Source organism: Mus musculus, chromosome 13 (assembly GCF_000001635.26).
Source record: "Mus musculus strain C57BL/6J chromosome 13, GRCm38.p6 C57BL/6J".
Classification (NCBI taxonomy): Eukaryota; Metazoa; Chordata; class Mammalia; order Rodentia; family Muridae; genus Mus; species Mus musculus.
In genome coordinates, this window is record NC_000079.6 from 81,370,250 (window position 1) to 81,388,723 (window position 18,474).

Below are 18,474 nucleotides of genomic sequence, written 5' to 3' on the forward strand. Positions count from 1 at the left end.
AGCAGACATTGTACAATGACATTCCTGAATGTTGCGGCGTGATAAACAGCCCAACGTTTACTGAATTCTAAATAATAGTCTAAACCAGTCTGATGACGCAAGTCCCTAATCTCAGTATGCTGTACATGGAGACAGAAAGAGTAGAAGTTTGAGGTCATCCTCAGCTACATAGCAAGTCCAGGGCACCCTGTGCTACAGAAGAGCCATCTCTCTGTGACACATATGTACACACATATGCATGCATGCACATGCGCGCACACACACACACACACAAACATGACAATCAACTAAGTCTTGATAAGGAAAGATCTTGGCATGCCTGTCTTCCCCATATTCACAAGTCACCCCTATAGGTAAGTGGAGACATTTTACTCCTTAAAAAGAACCACGGTCCCAAACCCTTGTTTGTTTGTTTGTTTGTTTGTTTGTTTGTTTTTTCATTTCTCCAGGCAATTTAAACTCTAATAATGTCTACTCAGCAAAGATGCAGGATCCAAAAATAGGAGATCCATGTCTGGAACTGTAATGGTCCCAATAACACAATTCTACAACTCATACTATAAGTACTTTAAAGTTTGGTCAATGTAAATAAAAGCCAGTGTTCCTGTAAACATTTCCATTTCTCGTTTTGGAGAATCTGACATTTTTGGAAAGTCCTCACTTTGGAGCAGGAGAGGCAGCTCAGTATTCAAGGGCATTTGCTGCCCTTGCAAGAGCAGCCGAGTGGTTCTCAGTACCCAAGCTGGGTGACTCACCACAGCTATGAATTCAGGTCCTCGGAGTGCAATGCCACCATCTCTCTGCTACATTATACAGTTCATGTGCATATCCCCCACTCCCCATACAGACATAGTAACAAAATTAAATCTTTTAATTGAAAATAAATTCTTCTACAATACACCCTTACTACGGTTTTTCCCTCCCTTCACTCCTTCCAGCCTCCCCCACCTCCCTTCTTCCCAGCTACATCCCCCACTCTATTTCCCTTCAGAAAAGAGGAAGTCTCCAACAGCCAAACTGCAGACAACAAACAGCCAAACAGGACAAAAGAAGAAGCAGTAAGACAAGTCAAAAGCCCTCTATCAAGGCTAGACAAGGAAAGCCAATAGAAAGAAAAGAGTCCCAGGAGCAGACCAAAGAGTCAGAGACACACTCACTCCCACTCTTAGGGTCCCACAAAAACACTAAGCTAACGGCCATAACTTATACACAGAGGATCCGGTGTAGACCCAAACAGACCCTATACTTTGCCGCTTTAGTCTCTCTGAGCTAAAAAATAAAATATATCTTTAAAAATCTCTTGTCTAGTCAAGTGAGAAGAACATTCACTTTAAGTTAGTATTTTTAAATATCCAGGCAGTTGGTAAATAGATTGAATATTTCCTATGGAAACTCTACCAACTGTATGGCTTCTGACGTGAAATAACTAAACCATTACATTGGGTAAAAATAAGCTATTGAAACATTTTTTTAACCATAAATCATCCCTTACATGATTTTATGCCATATTGTTTTGTCTACTCTAAAAATACACTGGGAATGTACACACCTGACTAATCATTTTTCTTAAAATCCATGTTAAGCATAATGTGAACCAGAAGCCAATATTCTAACATATAGATTCTGGTCTTTCTTTCTCATCCCCAGACATGAGCAAATTTGTCTGCTAGCATGCTGAGGAATTATCTATAATAACATGATGCCATAATTAAATCTGTATTAATGCCACTGCCAAAACAACCCACCAGAGTGGTGGATACAGTCGAATAAAGTCCAATTATGGGAGGCAGGTTCTTTGCTGTGTTACCTACAAGAAGCAGAGGCAAGACCAGACAGTCACGACGGCATCCTAAGGTAATGTAAATTACCTTGCCAAATTCAGTGCAAGCCCCTTTTGGAAACAGCTGCTACTGTCTACAGTTTGCATGTACTTTGAACACATAATCTGGAATACAGTCCTTAATTTTCCTCTGAAAAACAGGTTATGAAATTTAAAGGACACTTTCATTCCTGGAACAGAAAAACCACAACAGAGTGCCATTGTTTCTGATACTTTTCCATTTCAGCCCCTCTAGTACTTCAACAAAGGACGCATGTGCTTGATAAGAAACTCTGTGCAATGAAGGAGTCACACAAGTCGAGTCCATGCACACAAGCAGCTCCAGTCACTCTGAACGCATGGCACACTGCACAGGTGACTGTGAATCGGGGACTAGATAGGCCGTGGATCTAGATCAAAACCAAATGCCATCTATCTGGGAATGCAGCAATAAAATGACTCCTGATGACATTCTGCTCTGCCCATAAATCTCTGTCTAACTCAGCCATCCTCAGAGAAGCCTCCTCCAGACGTAGACAATGTACAGAGTGAGAGACTGTGGAACACTGAGTCTTAACTGTGACGTCCTCATTAGACACTTCCTCCACTTCCCAACCTACCTCCACCCCTGGCTGAGAGAGCTGTGCAGAAGAGGAAATGGGAAGGTGTTTAGTGCCAAAGCGATGGAAAGTACAAAAGAACAGTGTCTGCCCTGGACCTAAGCAGAGATGCTTCCAGCACCTAATGGGGGAGGGGACAGAAGTCACCTCCTACTGACAAACGCATGAAAAGGAAAACTTAGCCTGCTCCATTGGAGTCTCACTGGGCTACAAACCACACTTAAAGGTAGGCCCATGACCAGGAGTAGAAGACCAACACAGAACAAATCTCATGGTATCTACGTGGAGTCTTCGTCTGATGTAGCTTTGCTTCAGCAGTATTTTATCAACTGGTCTTTTGCTTGTATGTTATGTTTCCAAGGTTGTGTTATCAAGGGTTTCATGTGTGTTTCTCTTTTTCTTTTCTTTTACATGTATATATGTATGTATGTATTCCTTCATTTACTTATTGCTTGTTTGTTTTCTAAAGAGATAAAAAGAAGATATTTAGTGGGAAGGGTAGAGAATTGGGGGGGGGGGATCTCAGAAAAGATGAGGGAGGGAAACCATGAAAACAAGTACACTGAAAAATATTTTCAATTTAAAAAGGAGAGCAAGAAGAAGAAATCAGCCAACTAGTTCATAAGGTGGGCAAGTGCTTTGTATGCAGCCCTGATGACCTGAGCTGGACTCCTGGATCCCTCTGGGTGATAAGAGTGAACCAATGGAGGGAAACTAGACTCTGAGCTCCACAATCATGCCACAGCATTTATGTACCTGTGCATGTACACACACACACACACACACACACACACACACACACACACAAACAAACACAAAAAACACAAATAAACACACATACACATACATACACACACAGACGCAACACACAAAAACATACACAAACACATACATACATATGCAAACACACACACACACTGAGAACACAAGAAATAGTCTTCGCAGAGAAGATCACAGCAATTGGCTATCTAATAGCAAATGGTCAGTCTGAAAACAATTACTGAAAATAAAGGCCACAAATTTGACAGAGAGCAAGGAGCAGTATGGTGGAAAAGTTTGGACACAAGAAATGAAACAGCAATGATGTAATTATAATCTCAAAAAGTAGTTTTTTCAAATACATGTATTGGGCCTGATATTATTATTTTTGTATGCTCCTCTTCTTCTCCAAATTGCTCAAGTGCAAAGCAAGTAAGCTAATTTCAACTAAGTTGTGAAAAACTATGTATGGACATTCAGTTCAAGGGTCACAGAAGCCGGGCGTGGTGGCTCACGCCTTTAATCCCAGCACTCGGGAGGCAGAGGCAGGCGGATTTCTGAGTTCGAGGCCAACCTGATCTACAGAGTGAATTCCAGGACAGCCAGGGCTACACAGAGAAACCCTGTCTCAACAAACAAACAAACAAACAAACAAACAAACAAACAAAGAAAGGATCACAGAAAAGGAGACACAGCCGTGTCCTGAAGAACCATGAGTGTCATCTGTCTCCTACCTGGGTTCCTAAGCTGGCCACCATCATGTGAGTCAGAAGCTTAGCTGCAAACATGGAGTGTCGGGCACAGAACATGTGTGAAACAACAGCCAAGCAAAGACCTGTGGAAACCAAAGAGCCCATGTGAGTTTTCATAATCCGAGAAAGATTATGTGTACAGAAGAAAAAAAATCTCTGGGAGAGTTAAGCACAAAAGCCCAGCCTATACCGCAGAGCTCTGGGAACGATTATGTTGGAATTTCAGCATATCCCATTTTTGCATGAAATATATCTTCTTCATATTCATCAGTTAACCCAAGTGATAAACTTTAATTTTCCAATTATTTACATGTTGTCTGCCATGGAAAAGGGAAGTCATAAATAAACAGCATGAATAATTTTAATAAGCGCTTTATTTTTCTATGTTGCTATAAGTGAGCCTGACTGTTTTTTTTGTTGTTGTTTGGTTTTTTTTTTTTTAATGCCTTTCATCCTAATTTAAACTCTGTTTTTTAAGAATGAAAGGTTTGGGTAAATAGAAATATTTAAAAAGGTGACTAGAACTTTTTTGAGCATAAAACCGTGAATGGTCCTCCAAATCCTGAAGTTCCTAGCTACTCATCTTCAGCTAGCAGAGCAGATAGATGATTCCAGCAGAGCTCGCTATGAACTTTCAGCCAACGCTGTGTCGCTGCATGTCAAAACCAGAACTTTTTTTTTTCTTTCTTCCACAATGAAAGTAAGGATAAAGATTTGAACTGTAGCTGGCATTATCATCTTTAAGCCTGTGTGTCTAATATAGTCTTGAAATTGCAATCCTTCTTCTTCAGCCTCCCAAGTGCTAGAATTACAGCCCCATGGTACTGGACCTTGAAGGCAGATTATTTGTGGATATTTTCTGCCTTAAATTTTTCAGATAGTAGTTTAATAAATAGTAATTATTTATTTGTTCACAGGCCTTCTAACCACACATTTTTGTGGGTCAGTTTATTTTGTGTAGGAATCACTGAAGCCTTATAAATATTGGCACACATATGCCACTTACTTACTCATGTGGTTTTCATATATTACCTCATTTAATATCAATGTTGTTTTGACAAACAAGAGACGATGCAATAATTTAACATTTGGTTCTCTGAAATATTCTCTGAAATTGTAGTGTGATCTTTTAGAGTAAACCATATGTTAGAAAAAAATAAGAATTAAGCATCTACAAAATACCTACATGGGGTCTTCTGACTTTAGTTTCTGTTTAGAAATGCCTCTCAGAGATCAGTTTGGAGAAAATATTTTAATTATTCTTTATATTTCAAGAGAGCAATAGAAACTCCCTGTAATGAGGAAGAAGGCTTTTCATCTAAAAACTCCTCCAGGAAGTCGGGATCAATCCACTCTTAGAACAACCACCATCACACTCTGGGACAGGCGGGCATGTGTTCCTGCAGACAGGGCAAACATGCCTTGTGTGGCAGCTTTCCTTTCTCCACTATTGGGCCTGGTGCTCACAACTTATTAATGTGTCCTTTCTGTCTCTAGGATAATCACAAGTCGCTTAAAGTCCCTCCAGGTGCATGCTTATGTGTGTATACGATATACTGACTTAAAAGCAAGTGCTAACCACATTTTTCTTCTCATTATAAACCAGATGATCACAAATATGTATCTCCTGCAAGTTTCCTGAGGTGAGTGGTAACAATTGAAGGCCTGAGTCCCAGCCAAGGGAGGAATATACACATTTCCTGCTCACTGTACTTCATAAGAAGAATTAAGTGATTTTTCCTTAATTTGGTGATCAATTCCCCTTCATATTCCTGTTCCGTCTCAGAAATTTAGTACAATTAAGTGTGACAATCTTAGAAACAGCAGATGTGTATACAAAGCTTCGTTAAAATGCTACCATGGCCCCTGGTTCTAGTTCAGGATTCAAAACCAGAGACAGGAAAGCGGGCTGGATCGTCTTAGCATACTGTTTCGCAGTTATCTAGGTGTGCTGCTTAGGTTTTCATCTCACTTTAGCACAAGCCAAAGGGCAAGCGGGAACCTTAAATGAGAAAATGCCTCTGTCAGATTGGCCCATAAGCAAGTGTGGGGGGCATTTTTTTTTTAATAAAGACTGATATGGGAGGGCCTTGCCATGAGGAGTACTGCTCCTGGGGGTCATTCAAAACAGCCAGGAGGAGAAAGTACCCAAGGAGCTGAAGGGGTCTGCAACCCTATAGGTGTAATAACAATATGAACTAACTAGTACCCTTGGAGCTCGTGTCTCTAGCTGCATATGTAGCAGAAGATGGCCTAGTCGGCCATCATTGGGAAGAGAGGCCCCTTGGTCTTGCAAACTTTATATGCCCCAGTATAGGGGAACGCTAGGACCAAGAAGTGGGAGTTGGTGGGTAGGGGAGCAGGGGGAGGGGAGGGTATAGGGGACTTTTGGGATAGCATTTGAAATGTAAATGAAGAAAATATCTAATAAAAAATTGGGGAAAAAAAACAGCCAGGAGGGAGGGAGGGAGCAAACGAGGAAACCATAGCCTCTATGGCCTCTGCCTCGGTTCCTGCCTCCAGGTTCTCTCCTTGAGCCCCTGCCCTGACTTTCATTCATGGTTGACTGTGAGCTCTAAGTAGCAATCCACGCTTTGCTCTCCAAGTTGCTTTAGGTTTTATGACAAGAATCTGAAACTGATTAGAACACTGGTCTATTGTTTCAATGAAGAATTCTCCTCTGCTGAGAACCTTAAGCAAGCCAGGCTCTAAACTAGGCAAGCCCATCTGGCTTTGGACATGATCTAGAATACTCAGTCTTTAAAGAAATAAATATTTTAGTTACCGAGTTTCTAAATCACTACATATGAATTCAAATATCTGAAGCACTAAAACTAATATACTTAGGAAAGTAACTTTTCCTCAGTTTGGAAAATGAGTACTTATATTTAGTATATATACTTAGCATTTACAAAGGAATATTTTCATTGCAGTTCCTTAGCTTAAATTCTTAATATAAATATTCAAGTCATAAACATAGAATGTATAATGATAGAATTTCTAAAATGAAGTAAAACAAACTATAACAACTTCATGTATTACCTAAATATGCACCCGACAGTCTTAAATTTTTATTTCTTGGCAATTCTGTAGAGGAACAATCTGCTTGCTGAGTAGTATTTCTTGTTTTCTAGCTCTATATGGATTATAGATTAGGCTAAAAGAGAAAGAGCCTTCTCTTAATCCATTGACACAAATGATTTTTTTTACACATTGGAAAGAGGGACGGTAAAAACAAGCATGGCTGTTCACAAATGAATAACATGGATGACACGGGATTTAGCTAGGATGCAGATCTGAAGCAGAGATCTGTTCTTTGTTGCTATCCGACTTGACCAAAGAGCTTATGTGTATATACAATTTTGGAGTATGTGAACACATTTATTTGAATATAAATATGTTTATATGTGAGTAGGCAGAGCCAGGAGACATCATTGTTCAGTATTTACAGATGGGAAAAAAACTTTAATTTAGCCCCATGCATGACAAATGTTAGTACATTTTCTACAATTATTTTTTAAAAACTTATAAATATTGCATTTTCAGGTATCTGTCTACCACTCTCCCTATCCCTGCTTCCTCTAGATGAATCCTAACGAGATCAGCTTACAGCTGTCATCTTAAGTCAGTGTTGGCTCTCTGGCTTTCTTTATTTCTCACCCTTCTGCCTCTTGCTACCTGTAATTCTATGATTTTGTTACTAATGCCACTGAGTTGATCCTTCAAGTGTTGCCTTCATCAATGTACTTTGACTAGTGCTACTAATGAGCTAAAGATGAGAACAAGAGACAATTAACCCTGAAAAGGTCTCCATTGGGAACAAATGTCGGCAAGAAGCCCCTTGGAGCACACAACTCCACGTGGTAGGGGAGGGATGCTTTAGCCAGAGAGAGAAGAGTCTTGGTAATGAAGGAGCTCAACCTGAGCACAAGAGCTACCCGCCTGAGGAAGTAGCTGAAATTTTCATGTGTTAAATAAAATAGAATTTAAAATTCAGTCATCCTTCAAGGATGTAGGACCACCCATGGCCAGTATATCACACATTAGACAGTGTAAAACCCTGTAATCATCACAGAAAACCCTGTTGTAGAGAACTGTTAATTGTTCCTGAGTGAGGAAAGAACACATTGCATTTTAGAAGATTTGAATGTACAAAGTTGACACATTGAATAAATTACATCTGGTCTGCAGCACTTTGTGAGTTACTTACTTTTTTTTTCCAACAAGAAATAAGATTGAGAGCACTGGACGTCAGGTGCTGTGCCCAACAACACTCAACAAGATGGACACTGGCTGGTCTCTCAGGGATTGTGTCTAATTTTGTCTGTCTCTTGTTCCAGAAAGTGACTGGCTTATGAATGTACACTGAACATGGTTTGGTCAAAGAGATGTCAGCGCAGCATTTTATGTTACTTTTATAAAAGTTTCCATTCCTTTTAATGTGGATTCTGCCTTGCCACACCTGGACACTGCCAGTTTGATGCTAAACATGCTACAGCTATCTGAGACCACACCAGAAAAAGGCAGAGTAGTGCTGTGTGAGGAACACAGAGCAGAAAAACAAGAAAAGACAGAGTCTCTCTGCAGCATAGGCAAGGTGAGTGGGTGAGGCAGGGTCTCAGCAGCATAGGTAAGGTGAGGGGGTGAGGCAGGGTCTCCACAGCATCAATAAGGCAAAGAAGCGGGGTCTCGGCATCATAAGGGGCCTAATTGTTCATTCTGGGAGCTAAGCCAACGTGAGATGCTTTCAGGGTCTCCTCTCATGTGCAGCCGAACTCATGCCAAATAAAGCTCCTTTGCAGATACTGCTAGAGAAACCTATCACCTAAGGCTGGGCCAAGCATTTTAGGACTAAGTGACTTCTTTCTCATCTAGATTTATCCCGTCAAACTCTTCTTTTTAAAGTTTTATGTGTTTTCCTTGGGGATAAGACATCATTTAATTGAATGAAATTATTTTGATAGCACACTCCTCCACAATCATAATAGGTATCTCAAGACAATGGTTTCTGAAAATCTGAACTTGATGTTTCTAAAGGAATTTGACCAAAATTTTAAAACTAACACTTTAGGAAAACAGTTTTGAGGTGAATGCAATTGTGTTCAGATTTAACTTCTTAATTATTGGGGTTCTGTTTCTCTGGCCACCCCATCCCTATCCCCTTGTGTGCACTCTGAGTTGCTTCATAATGACTTCTGTTACTATCAGAAATATTTTCAGAGCTGGTTCATTTTTGTTACCTTGAAAATTTATCAGCATTTCAGCTTTCAGAGGAGAAAAAAAAGGCACAACTTGAGAATTTTGCTGTTCTATACAAGATTGAACAAAAGAATGGTCATCTTCACATAATTTTTATTTACTTTCTTAACCTATAAGACTTATATTAGCCATTTACAAATTACTATTTAATAAGGAATTGACATTTTGTGGGCATTCACACACAGTATTCTATTTTAAGTAGCTAGGATATTTAGCCAATTAACCAAGGACACTTTAGTTAGTGAAATATGTTAAAGCAAGTGACACCAATATGAGATCAGGCCTGCCTCTAACAGCTCAGATCCACTGGCATCACAGGGTGCTAAACTACAGACACACTGAGTCCACTCAGTCAGTTAAAGTGGAAAAGAACTACACAATGGCTGTTGCAGTATCTTGTTAATGTTATAAGATTATAGAACTTTGTTAAAAGAGGCAGCCAGGAAAAATCCAATTAGACCGTGATCTACATGGGATAGCATTCTAAGAACTACAAAAAAAAAAAAAAAAAAAAAAAAAAACACCCAAGAGGATCTGGACTAACTGTCACCCAGGAGGGGAGGGAGCACGCATGCACCTGAAGCCTGACTGGTCTTACCTGTAATTAAATCGGAATCTGACATTGTTACCTGAAACCATCTTAATTTACACTTCTCCCAAGTTGTCTCCATGGAGAGCCAGAGAATGCACACAGCCCCTGATCGTTGCATATTCCTTTTTATCTCTTTCACTTGAAGGAGTAGCCTTGAGTTCCTTTTCTTGTATTTGGCAAACCTGGAAATTTCCAGGTGTGTCCTCCCCATTTCACCTCTCTAAATTGAGGGTTTCTAAGCCTCTCTCCCACTTCACCCACATCTCAAACTGTCAGCATTTTAACCTTTCTGCTCTAGATGAGGAAGCCCAACTGCAAGACATCCTGGCCCAAACATCCTAGAATTTATTGAGACTAAAACTGATAAGGAGGCCAGCTCCTGTGAATGTGTGCATTATTGCACACCTGAAAAGAACCAGTTAACTATTACCAAACTAGAGCCATTCCATTTGGTTTGATCCAAACTACACTTTATGTGCATATAAGAAACAACAAGTTGTCTTTTCTAATTTCTGAAGGCCCATCAAGGAATGGGCATTGGTTCTAATGAAGAGAAAATGGTGGCAAAAACAGAATTTTAAAGCCTTACTTATCAAACACCTGAATACAAGAGGAGACAGATTCATAATTTCAGTGTCTTGACCCTGATCTCAAGTCAAAGGCACCAGTATGGATGCTGACATTTAAGATCTCAAGCACATGAACAGGTCAATGTCTCCTTTTCTTCACCAAGATAGAAAATGCAGCATGGCCACCAGATCTCCTAGGAAACACTCATGCTCTGCCATGTTTACATGAAACTGGCAAAACCTCTTTTCATGTTCAATGTTTCTATAAAGCAGGAGATCCCTGGAGGTAACAGCAATACTTCAATTTGTTTGTAAAATAATATTTAGACTTTTATTACAATATAGTTAAGCATTTATTTCACTATTCTATGAAGTTTCGTTGATTAAAAATATGCCACTATTGAAGTACAAGAGTCCCTCTAATTTTGGAACTATATTCACCTAGAAGGATTTATTGTGTAAGAAATGTCATCCATCCTTTATGAAAAATATTATGAATAGGAGGTTCTTTAATTTTTGTAATGGAATCTAAGACTCAAAATTCATATACCATAAGGAAAGTTATAACTATGTAAAATTAAATTATACTGGAAACACTTAACAATTAAGCCAGGAATAATAATTAGTTACTGACTTGATCTCCAAAAAGGCTTTCTAATGAATAAAGTTTACTAGGTAGATTATTGGTACACTATATTTAGAAAGATAGTCCCTCTCAATAACAGACAAACCATCACTAAAGCAAAATATCAGATGTGTGTGAGTTGCTTACAACCCTGAAATGCACACAGACTTATAATCATAAGTACATTGAGGGTAGTAATTTTATGGTATATCAACTCATAAAATCAATAATTTACTCCAGTTCCTACAACTAGCCAATGACCACATCAGGGCTTGAACTAAGGCAATCTGGCTGCAAAGTTATGGTTAGTCATTATCCCATACCAAGTTATGTGCATAGCATATTGTTCCTAGAGACAATGTGTGGGGTACTTTACAAAGGAAAATTGGGTAGCGCAAAAGTGGAGCTAAGGCTTGAAGTAGTGTAAGAATGTGTCATTCTTCTCCACACAACTGCACAGCATGGGGGAATATGTCTATAGTTAGGTTGTATGGAAACAGTTTGATAGACATTAATAAAGTCCAAGTTCCTATGACTTCAATAAAAGAGGGACTACATATGTTGAGTGGAAGATAATTTCTATCATAGGATTTGATATGTTTAGAGTTCTAAAGTTGAAGACTGCCAATCAACTGATGGGGAAGACTATCTCTTTTAATGGAAACACAAAATCTTTATATGTACTGACTTCTGTCATCCCAATGTTCTAACTGTAGAGCCTGAGCTCTAAAGCACAATACACCATGAACAGTTCCCTTTCCTATTACCTTGCCTCTAGCTTACACTGCATCCCATACTGTTCATGAGTTAACAGAGGCAGTCATCCGTAAATGCTGGTTGTATTCATTAATGATTAAAACAACAGGACAATGCTGCATTACCGTACGTTCATATATTACATACACAAAAGAACTATGGGAAAGGTTCATTCTCACATAGATTTAAAATGCATGACTTGGAAACGCTGCAACTGACCTGAGATGCATATCAACCCAGCAGAGAAAAAAGCTTCATTGTATGACGACGAGTTGTCAGTCTGGGCGTAGACAGCATACACAGACATGTGTGAACAGGCACATTCCACATAGTCCGAAGCATCTTCAACCACTTTGCAAAACTGGCTGTCAGACAACCAGCTAGAACAAAACACAATAGTCACTGATCTTTCAATAATATTTCAAAGATGTTAGGATTGTTTTAAAAGGAAAAATAACTAGCTGAAATTAAATGTTCTTTCCTCAAGACTTGAGCAGACTACATTTTCCAGAAGAAACACTGGAAAGAACATCTTGTTCAGGACATGACCCAACAGATTCCACCAAGACACCTTTAGAAGCAGTGTGCATAACAACCACACCTGCCAGGGCATTTGCTGTACCAAGGAAGTTAGCCCTCCCAGCAACTGTGCAGCAGCGTTACCCATCCTAAAACAAATGTGCTCTTCTCTGTCATTCAAAATTTCCCACTGCTCTGCATAGCCATGCCATGTGTGAATCCTGACAGATCAGTGTAGCCATGGCGTCTATGGATCCCAACAGACCATCAGAGCCATGGCTTATGGTGTGTGGTTCCCTATAGTACGGCACAGCTGTTTTAGGGTTTCTATAGCTACAACAAAACACCACGACCAAAAATCAAATTGAGCAGGAAAGGATTTATGTGGCTTACACTTCCACCGTGCTTTTCGTTACCAAAAGAAGTCAGTACAAGAACTCAAGCAGAGTAGGAACCTGGAGGCAGGAACTGATGTAGAGGCTGTTGAGGAGGGCACCTTGTGGATTTGCTTTACAGGGCTTGCTAAGCCTGCTTTCTTACAGAACCCGGGACCATCATTTCAGAGATAGTATTACCCACAATTACAGCTCCCATTGACTACTAATTAAGAAATGCCTTACAGCTAGATCTTATGGAGACATTTTCTCAACTGAGGGTCCTTACTCTCTGATGCCTCAAGCTTGTGTAAAATTGGTAGGAAAAAAAAAACAGCCAGTACAATAGCCATTGTATGTGTAGAGCTAACCCCATTGACTCATATATTTGAATGCCTGGAATTGGTGGAACTGTTTGAGGATTAATGGGGTGTAGCCTTATTGAAAGAGGTATGGCCTGGTTGGAGGAGGTGTGTCACCAGGAGTGGGCTTTAAGGTTTCAAAACCCCATGCCAAGCCCAGTCTTTCTGTCTGTCTCTGTCTCTCTGTCTCTCTGTCTGTCTGTCTCTCTGTCTCTGTCTCTGTCTCCCTCTCTCCATCTTACAGACAAGATATAAGCTCCCATCTTCTGTTCCAGTGCCATGGCAACCTGCTCCCTACCATGCTCCCTCCCATGATGGGAATTAAGTCTAACCCTCTGAAATTGTAAACAGGTCCCAAATTAAATACTTTCTTTTGTAAGTTGCCTTGGTCATAGTGTTTCATCATAGCAAAAGACCAGTAACTAACATATATGCTTGCCTATGAGTCCCTCCACATATTTTCTTATTTGCATTTTGAGTCATGTGTCATAAATACATTTTATAAGGAACTTCAAGTATGTCTCTCAGGGAAGTTAATCTTACTGTCAATCAGTGGCTGCTTCTTGAATACAATCTTTTCAATAATCTTGATACCATTACTTTTCTAATGATATAAAACTTAAATGTGGTACATTTATACAATGGAGTACTAGACAGCTATTAAAAACAATGAATTCATGATATTCTTAGACAAATGATCTGGAGGATATCATCTTGAGTGAGGAAACCCAATCACAGAAGAACACACATGATGTGCACTCATTGATAAGTGGATATTAACCCAGAAGCTCAGAATACCCAAGATACCATTTGCAAAACACATGAAACTCAAGAAGAAGGAAGACCAAAGTATGGACACTTCCCTCCTTCTTAGAAAGGGGAACAAAATACCCATGGAAGGAGTTACAGAGACAAAGTTCAGAGCAGAAACTGAAGGCATGAGCATCTAGAAACTGCCCCACCTGGGGATCCATCCCATAAACAACCACCAAACCTAGACACTACTGCAGGTGCCAACAAGAGCTTGCAGACAGAAGCCTGATATAGCTGTCTCCTGAGAGGCTCTGCCAGTGCCTGACTAATACAGAAGTGGATGCTCATAGTCATCCATTAGACAGAGCACAGGGTCCCCAGTGAAGGAGCTAGAGAAAGTACCCAAGGAGCTGAAGGGGTTTGCAGCTCCCTAGGAGGAACAACAATATGAACTAACCAGTAACCCTAGAGCTCCCTGGGACTAAACCACCAATCAAAGAAAATACACGGAGAGATAACTCATGGTTCTAGCTACATATGTAGCACAAGATAGCCTAGTGGGTCAACAATGGGAGGAGAGGCCCTTGGTCCTGTGAAGGTTCTATGCCCCAGTATAGAGGAATGCCTAGGCCAGGAAGTGGGAGTGGTTGGGTTGGGGAGCAGGGGAAGGGGGAGAGGATAGGGGTTTTTTGGAGGGGATAACATTTGAAATGTAAATAAAGAAAATATCTAATTAAAAAAATAATTGTTTAAAAAATGATGTAAAACTTCTCAATTCAAAATGCAGATTTCTTCTTGAAACTTCCATTATGCATTAAATGAGGATTAAAGATTATTTATGAATTATTATTATTATTCTTTGACTTACAGTGGAGTGGACTGTTAAACACACTGCTTATTTTAAGATGTTTGGTGCCTATGTCTTTACTATATCGAGCCCACCGAACACCACAGCTTAGCAATGCAACATACTTGCTTCCATCCCCTCATGGTCATGTTGCTAAGAGCCATGGCTCAGTGCCACTCTTCATCATCATGAGAGAACATCATATTGCATATCATATGTGGGGAAGGTCGGAGTTCAAACTGTGAGCGGTTTCCGTACAGTGCATCACGTTTGCATAAGCTTCAGGTGTGAAATTGTGAAGTTGAACCACCACATAAGGAGACCTTTCTGTGTCAGGTTTAAGATCCAGCGTCGGGCATTAGGAATTTCTATTCAAAATGTTTCATTGCAGGGAAAGAGAAACTAACCCAAATGGATTGTTCGGTTTTCCTGTCAGCCGAAACTTCAGTAATAATCAGAATCTCAAGGCTGACATAGACAATTGACCCCTCTCCCAACACGACTGGACCACACAGCACTATCCCGAGGTTTGAGTGATAGTAAGTTCTTTAGGAACCCAACTCCAGAGACCAAAGAGACTCAAAGAAACACTCAACCTCCTGTTTATGCTATTATCTGGATTTATTTCCCAAATGAGCTTTAAGTCAGCTGTGAACAAGAATTCTTAAACCCTGTTGATCTCTCTCAACATAAGGCTCAGACACTGAACCACAGATGGTAGGGGTGTAGAAAGGAATTTTCTTTCATGTGTAACAAATTAACAGGTAGGTTCAGAAAATTACTGAATAGAACTTACAATATAACCCTTGAGAATAGCTATAATGAAGAAAGAAAACTATATTGTACACAGAGTTCTACTACCAACAGAATCCCCATTGGAAAGCCAGACTGGTTTTGTTACTGATTTACAGACGATATTGCTCTCCAGTCTGAAGTCTTCCTTGAGGCTGCTGTCTATGAACAGTATAAGCAGGTGCAATGCTTTCAGGTAGGGAAGCAGCAAACACTGATCATAAGATTTATCAGCAATACCTGGCAGCTGCCTGATTCCAGAGGAGACACCGAGATGTATGAGGAACAACTCTAGGCTCAGCTGCATGAATCCTGTAGAGAACCTCATTGTTGTTAGGCAGAGGTTGTGCACTCTGACCTTTCACATTCAAAGACAATACCTATAATGTCAGAAGAAATAAGAAATTTAATGGCAATTTTCCAATTCACATTACAACAGAGTCTGCAAGTTGAAACCAGACTCCATTTCTCAGGTACTTAGTGCCTGCAGTGTTCTCTTCAGTCCCACGAGCTGGCTCACTTCCAGACTCTGACTGGCTTTTCCCTGTCACAGCTTAGCTTCGCCAACTCCACATTTTAGTCTTTAGCTGACAGCACCCACTGTAAGTATCATAAGCTGACTTCCTTAAAAGATAGGTATGTGCCAAGATATTATAGCAAGGAAAACTCTAGTTATACTTTGTTGATACACACACACACACACACACACACACACACCCCACAAAACAGAAAGTAAACTTTTCCACCTACATTTGAAGCCAAAAATTCTACAAATGGCTTATGAAGAGAAAAAAATTTTCATGTACCTAACCAAAAAAAAAAAAAAAAAAGTCTAATCAAATGTGTTCCAAATTTGTCTGCTAAAATAAAATAAAATAAAATATCAGTTGATTTTTTTTTTTGAGACAGGGTTTCTCTTTGTAGCCCTGGCTGTTCTGGAACTCACTCTGTAGACCAGGCTGGCCTTGAACTCAGAAATCTGCCTGCCTCTGCCTCCCAAGTGCTGGGATTAAAGGTATGCGCCACCACTGCCCAGCGGTTGATTTTTTAAAATGAGAGATTACCTTGTCTTTTAGGGCAGGAAGGTTGTCTCCTGCTATGAACCACTGCTGGCTGCTGTACTCCACAAACTGAACTAATGTGCATGCATTTTTCCCATCCAGCATTTCTGCCTCAGGGACATCCAGTAGCCTCTCTGGAATTTGAATGTAATCACCTTCCTTCCCTTCAAACTTGTGTCCATTGATCTGTTGAGGGTTCCAGTGAAGAGCCAGAATTGACAGATATGGGCAACTGTCAAGGATGGTTTTGCTTCTACAAGAGAAAAACAAGTCTTTGTTGAGTTGGCAGGTATTTGTATCAATATATCAGGTTGTATTTGCTGTAATGTTGAAACTGAGAATTTGTCTCTTCTTGTAGAACAATGACAGGACAAATCCCAACACTAAAAAGCCATCTGCTTTTGGTTTGCATGTGATTCTTGCATCTCTCCATATCCCAGCTGGTAAGAAAACAGCCCTTGATACTTCTGATTGTTATTTTTTCACAGCCCTTGGAGATAATAAAATTGCTAAATTGTTTTCTAATCTCAATGTGAGTCGAATGAATGTGGACTGGGTTTAAAGTCCAGGTGATACTCCAGCCACGCTAAGGCAAAATCTTTACGGAGAATACTTATGATTCAAGGAATGTGAATCTCTAACTATTTCCCCTAAAATCTGTTCCTGGATTCATCATCTTTGCATTAGTGAGCAGATACCAAAATAAAATAAATATGAAACTGGCCTTCAAAAGGGTGGAGACTATGTTAAAGGTTCTATCTGCCACAATGGATATAGAGTATGTAGATTGATTGTGGATCAAAATGATACTTTGCTAAGGCCTACAGCATGAGAAAGGTTTATGCTTCCGTACCATAAAAGGTAATGTTAAGGGAAAGATGTGAGATGTGAAAGAGCAAAAGGGGAGCCTTTTCCTCAAGCTACGGGTCCTGTCTATTGCAAGTTTCTTCCAAGGCTTACATGACAGCATTTCAAGTGTTGACTATTGGCTGTATCAGACACACTGGAGGGCATGCCTGGAGCTGACCAGGTCAGCAGTACTTGATATGGATGCCGTGATATGCTGGTTTGTTTGGTTTGGTTTTTGAGGTTATTTTTTGTCTTTTCTGATTTTGGTTTGGTTTGGAGGGTAGGTCTTTTGGAAAGAGAAAAAAAAAAAACCATGAAGTTGGGTGGGTAAACTTCAGGGGAGGGGAAAGAATATGTTCAAAATATATTATATGAAAAACATTTTAAATAACTTTACATTATAACAAAATTAATAAACAAACAAATAAATACAGTGGTCACTAACTTTGATGTTCTATCTTGAATCTACCCATTTATCTAGAATGCTATGTCTCTGTGTCAAGCCTCCTATGTAAAAACCTCCATTTGTATAGGACCCATATACCTCTACAACCTTGTCAAAATCCCTTTCTTAATCATCTCTCCATCCAGCCCTCCCTATCAAACACTGTTCTAGCCCAGACAGAACTCATTGCTAGACAAAAACAAACAAACAAAAACAAAAAAACAAAAAACAAACAAACTAAAAAACTACCTACAAGCTACTGCTAATTGTATTGTTTTTAGTTGGTTTCCAAGTGGTTTTCATCACTATTATTCTTGCTCAATTCCCAAGTTCTCCCCTCTCAGAAGATGCACTTGATGCCAAGCTAGTGTATCAAGAATTCAAGCAAAATTAACTTACAGGGGAACGCCAGGGCCAAGAAGTGGGAGTGGGTGGGTGGAGGAGTGGGTGGGAGAGCGTGTGGGGGACTTTTGGGATAGCATTGAAAATGTAAATGAAATAAATACCTAATTTAAAAAAAAGAGAAAACAAATCAAATGTGACTGCCATTTCTTTTTTTTATTGATTAGGTATTTTCTACATTTCCATTTCCAATACTACCCCATAAGTCCCCCAAACCCTCCCCCACACTCCCCTTGCCCCCCACTCCCACTTCTTGGCCCTGGCGTTCCCCTGTACTGAGGCATATAAAGTTTGCAAGACCAATGGGCGTCTCTTTCCA

The 18,474-nt window shown here is 39.9% G+C and overlaps 1 protein-coding gene across 8 annotated transcripts in view; it reads right to left on the reverse strand.

Moving 5' to 3' along the window:
- Positions 1 to 18,474, reverse strand: part of Adgrv1 (adhesion G protein-coupled receptor V1) — a 538,324-nt gene that overhangs the window by 275,182 nt on the left and 244,668 nt on the right. For all 8 annotated transcript variants that reach the window (XR_001780748.2, XM_017315364.1, XM_017315363.1 and 5 more), the window contains 4 exons: positions 16,463 to 16,712; positions 15,639 to 15,778; positions 11,971 to 12,131; positions 3,933 to 4,033 (listed from right to left, as the gene is read on the reverse strand). Coding sequence is in view for 7 of the 8 variants with exons in the window: in XM_017315364.1 (XP_017170853.1) it covers positions 3,933 to 4,033; positions 11,971 to 12,131; positions 15,639 to 15,778; positions 16,463 to 16,712 (652 nt within the window). In the remaining variant the exon portion in view is untranslated. The remainder of the gene's footprint in view (positions 1 to 3,932; positions 4,034 to 11,970; positions 12,132 to 15,638; positions 15,779 to 16,462; positions 16,713 to 18,474) is intronic.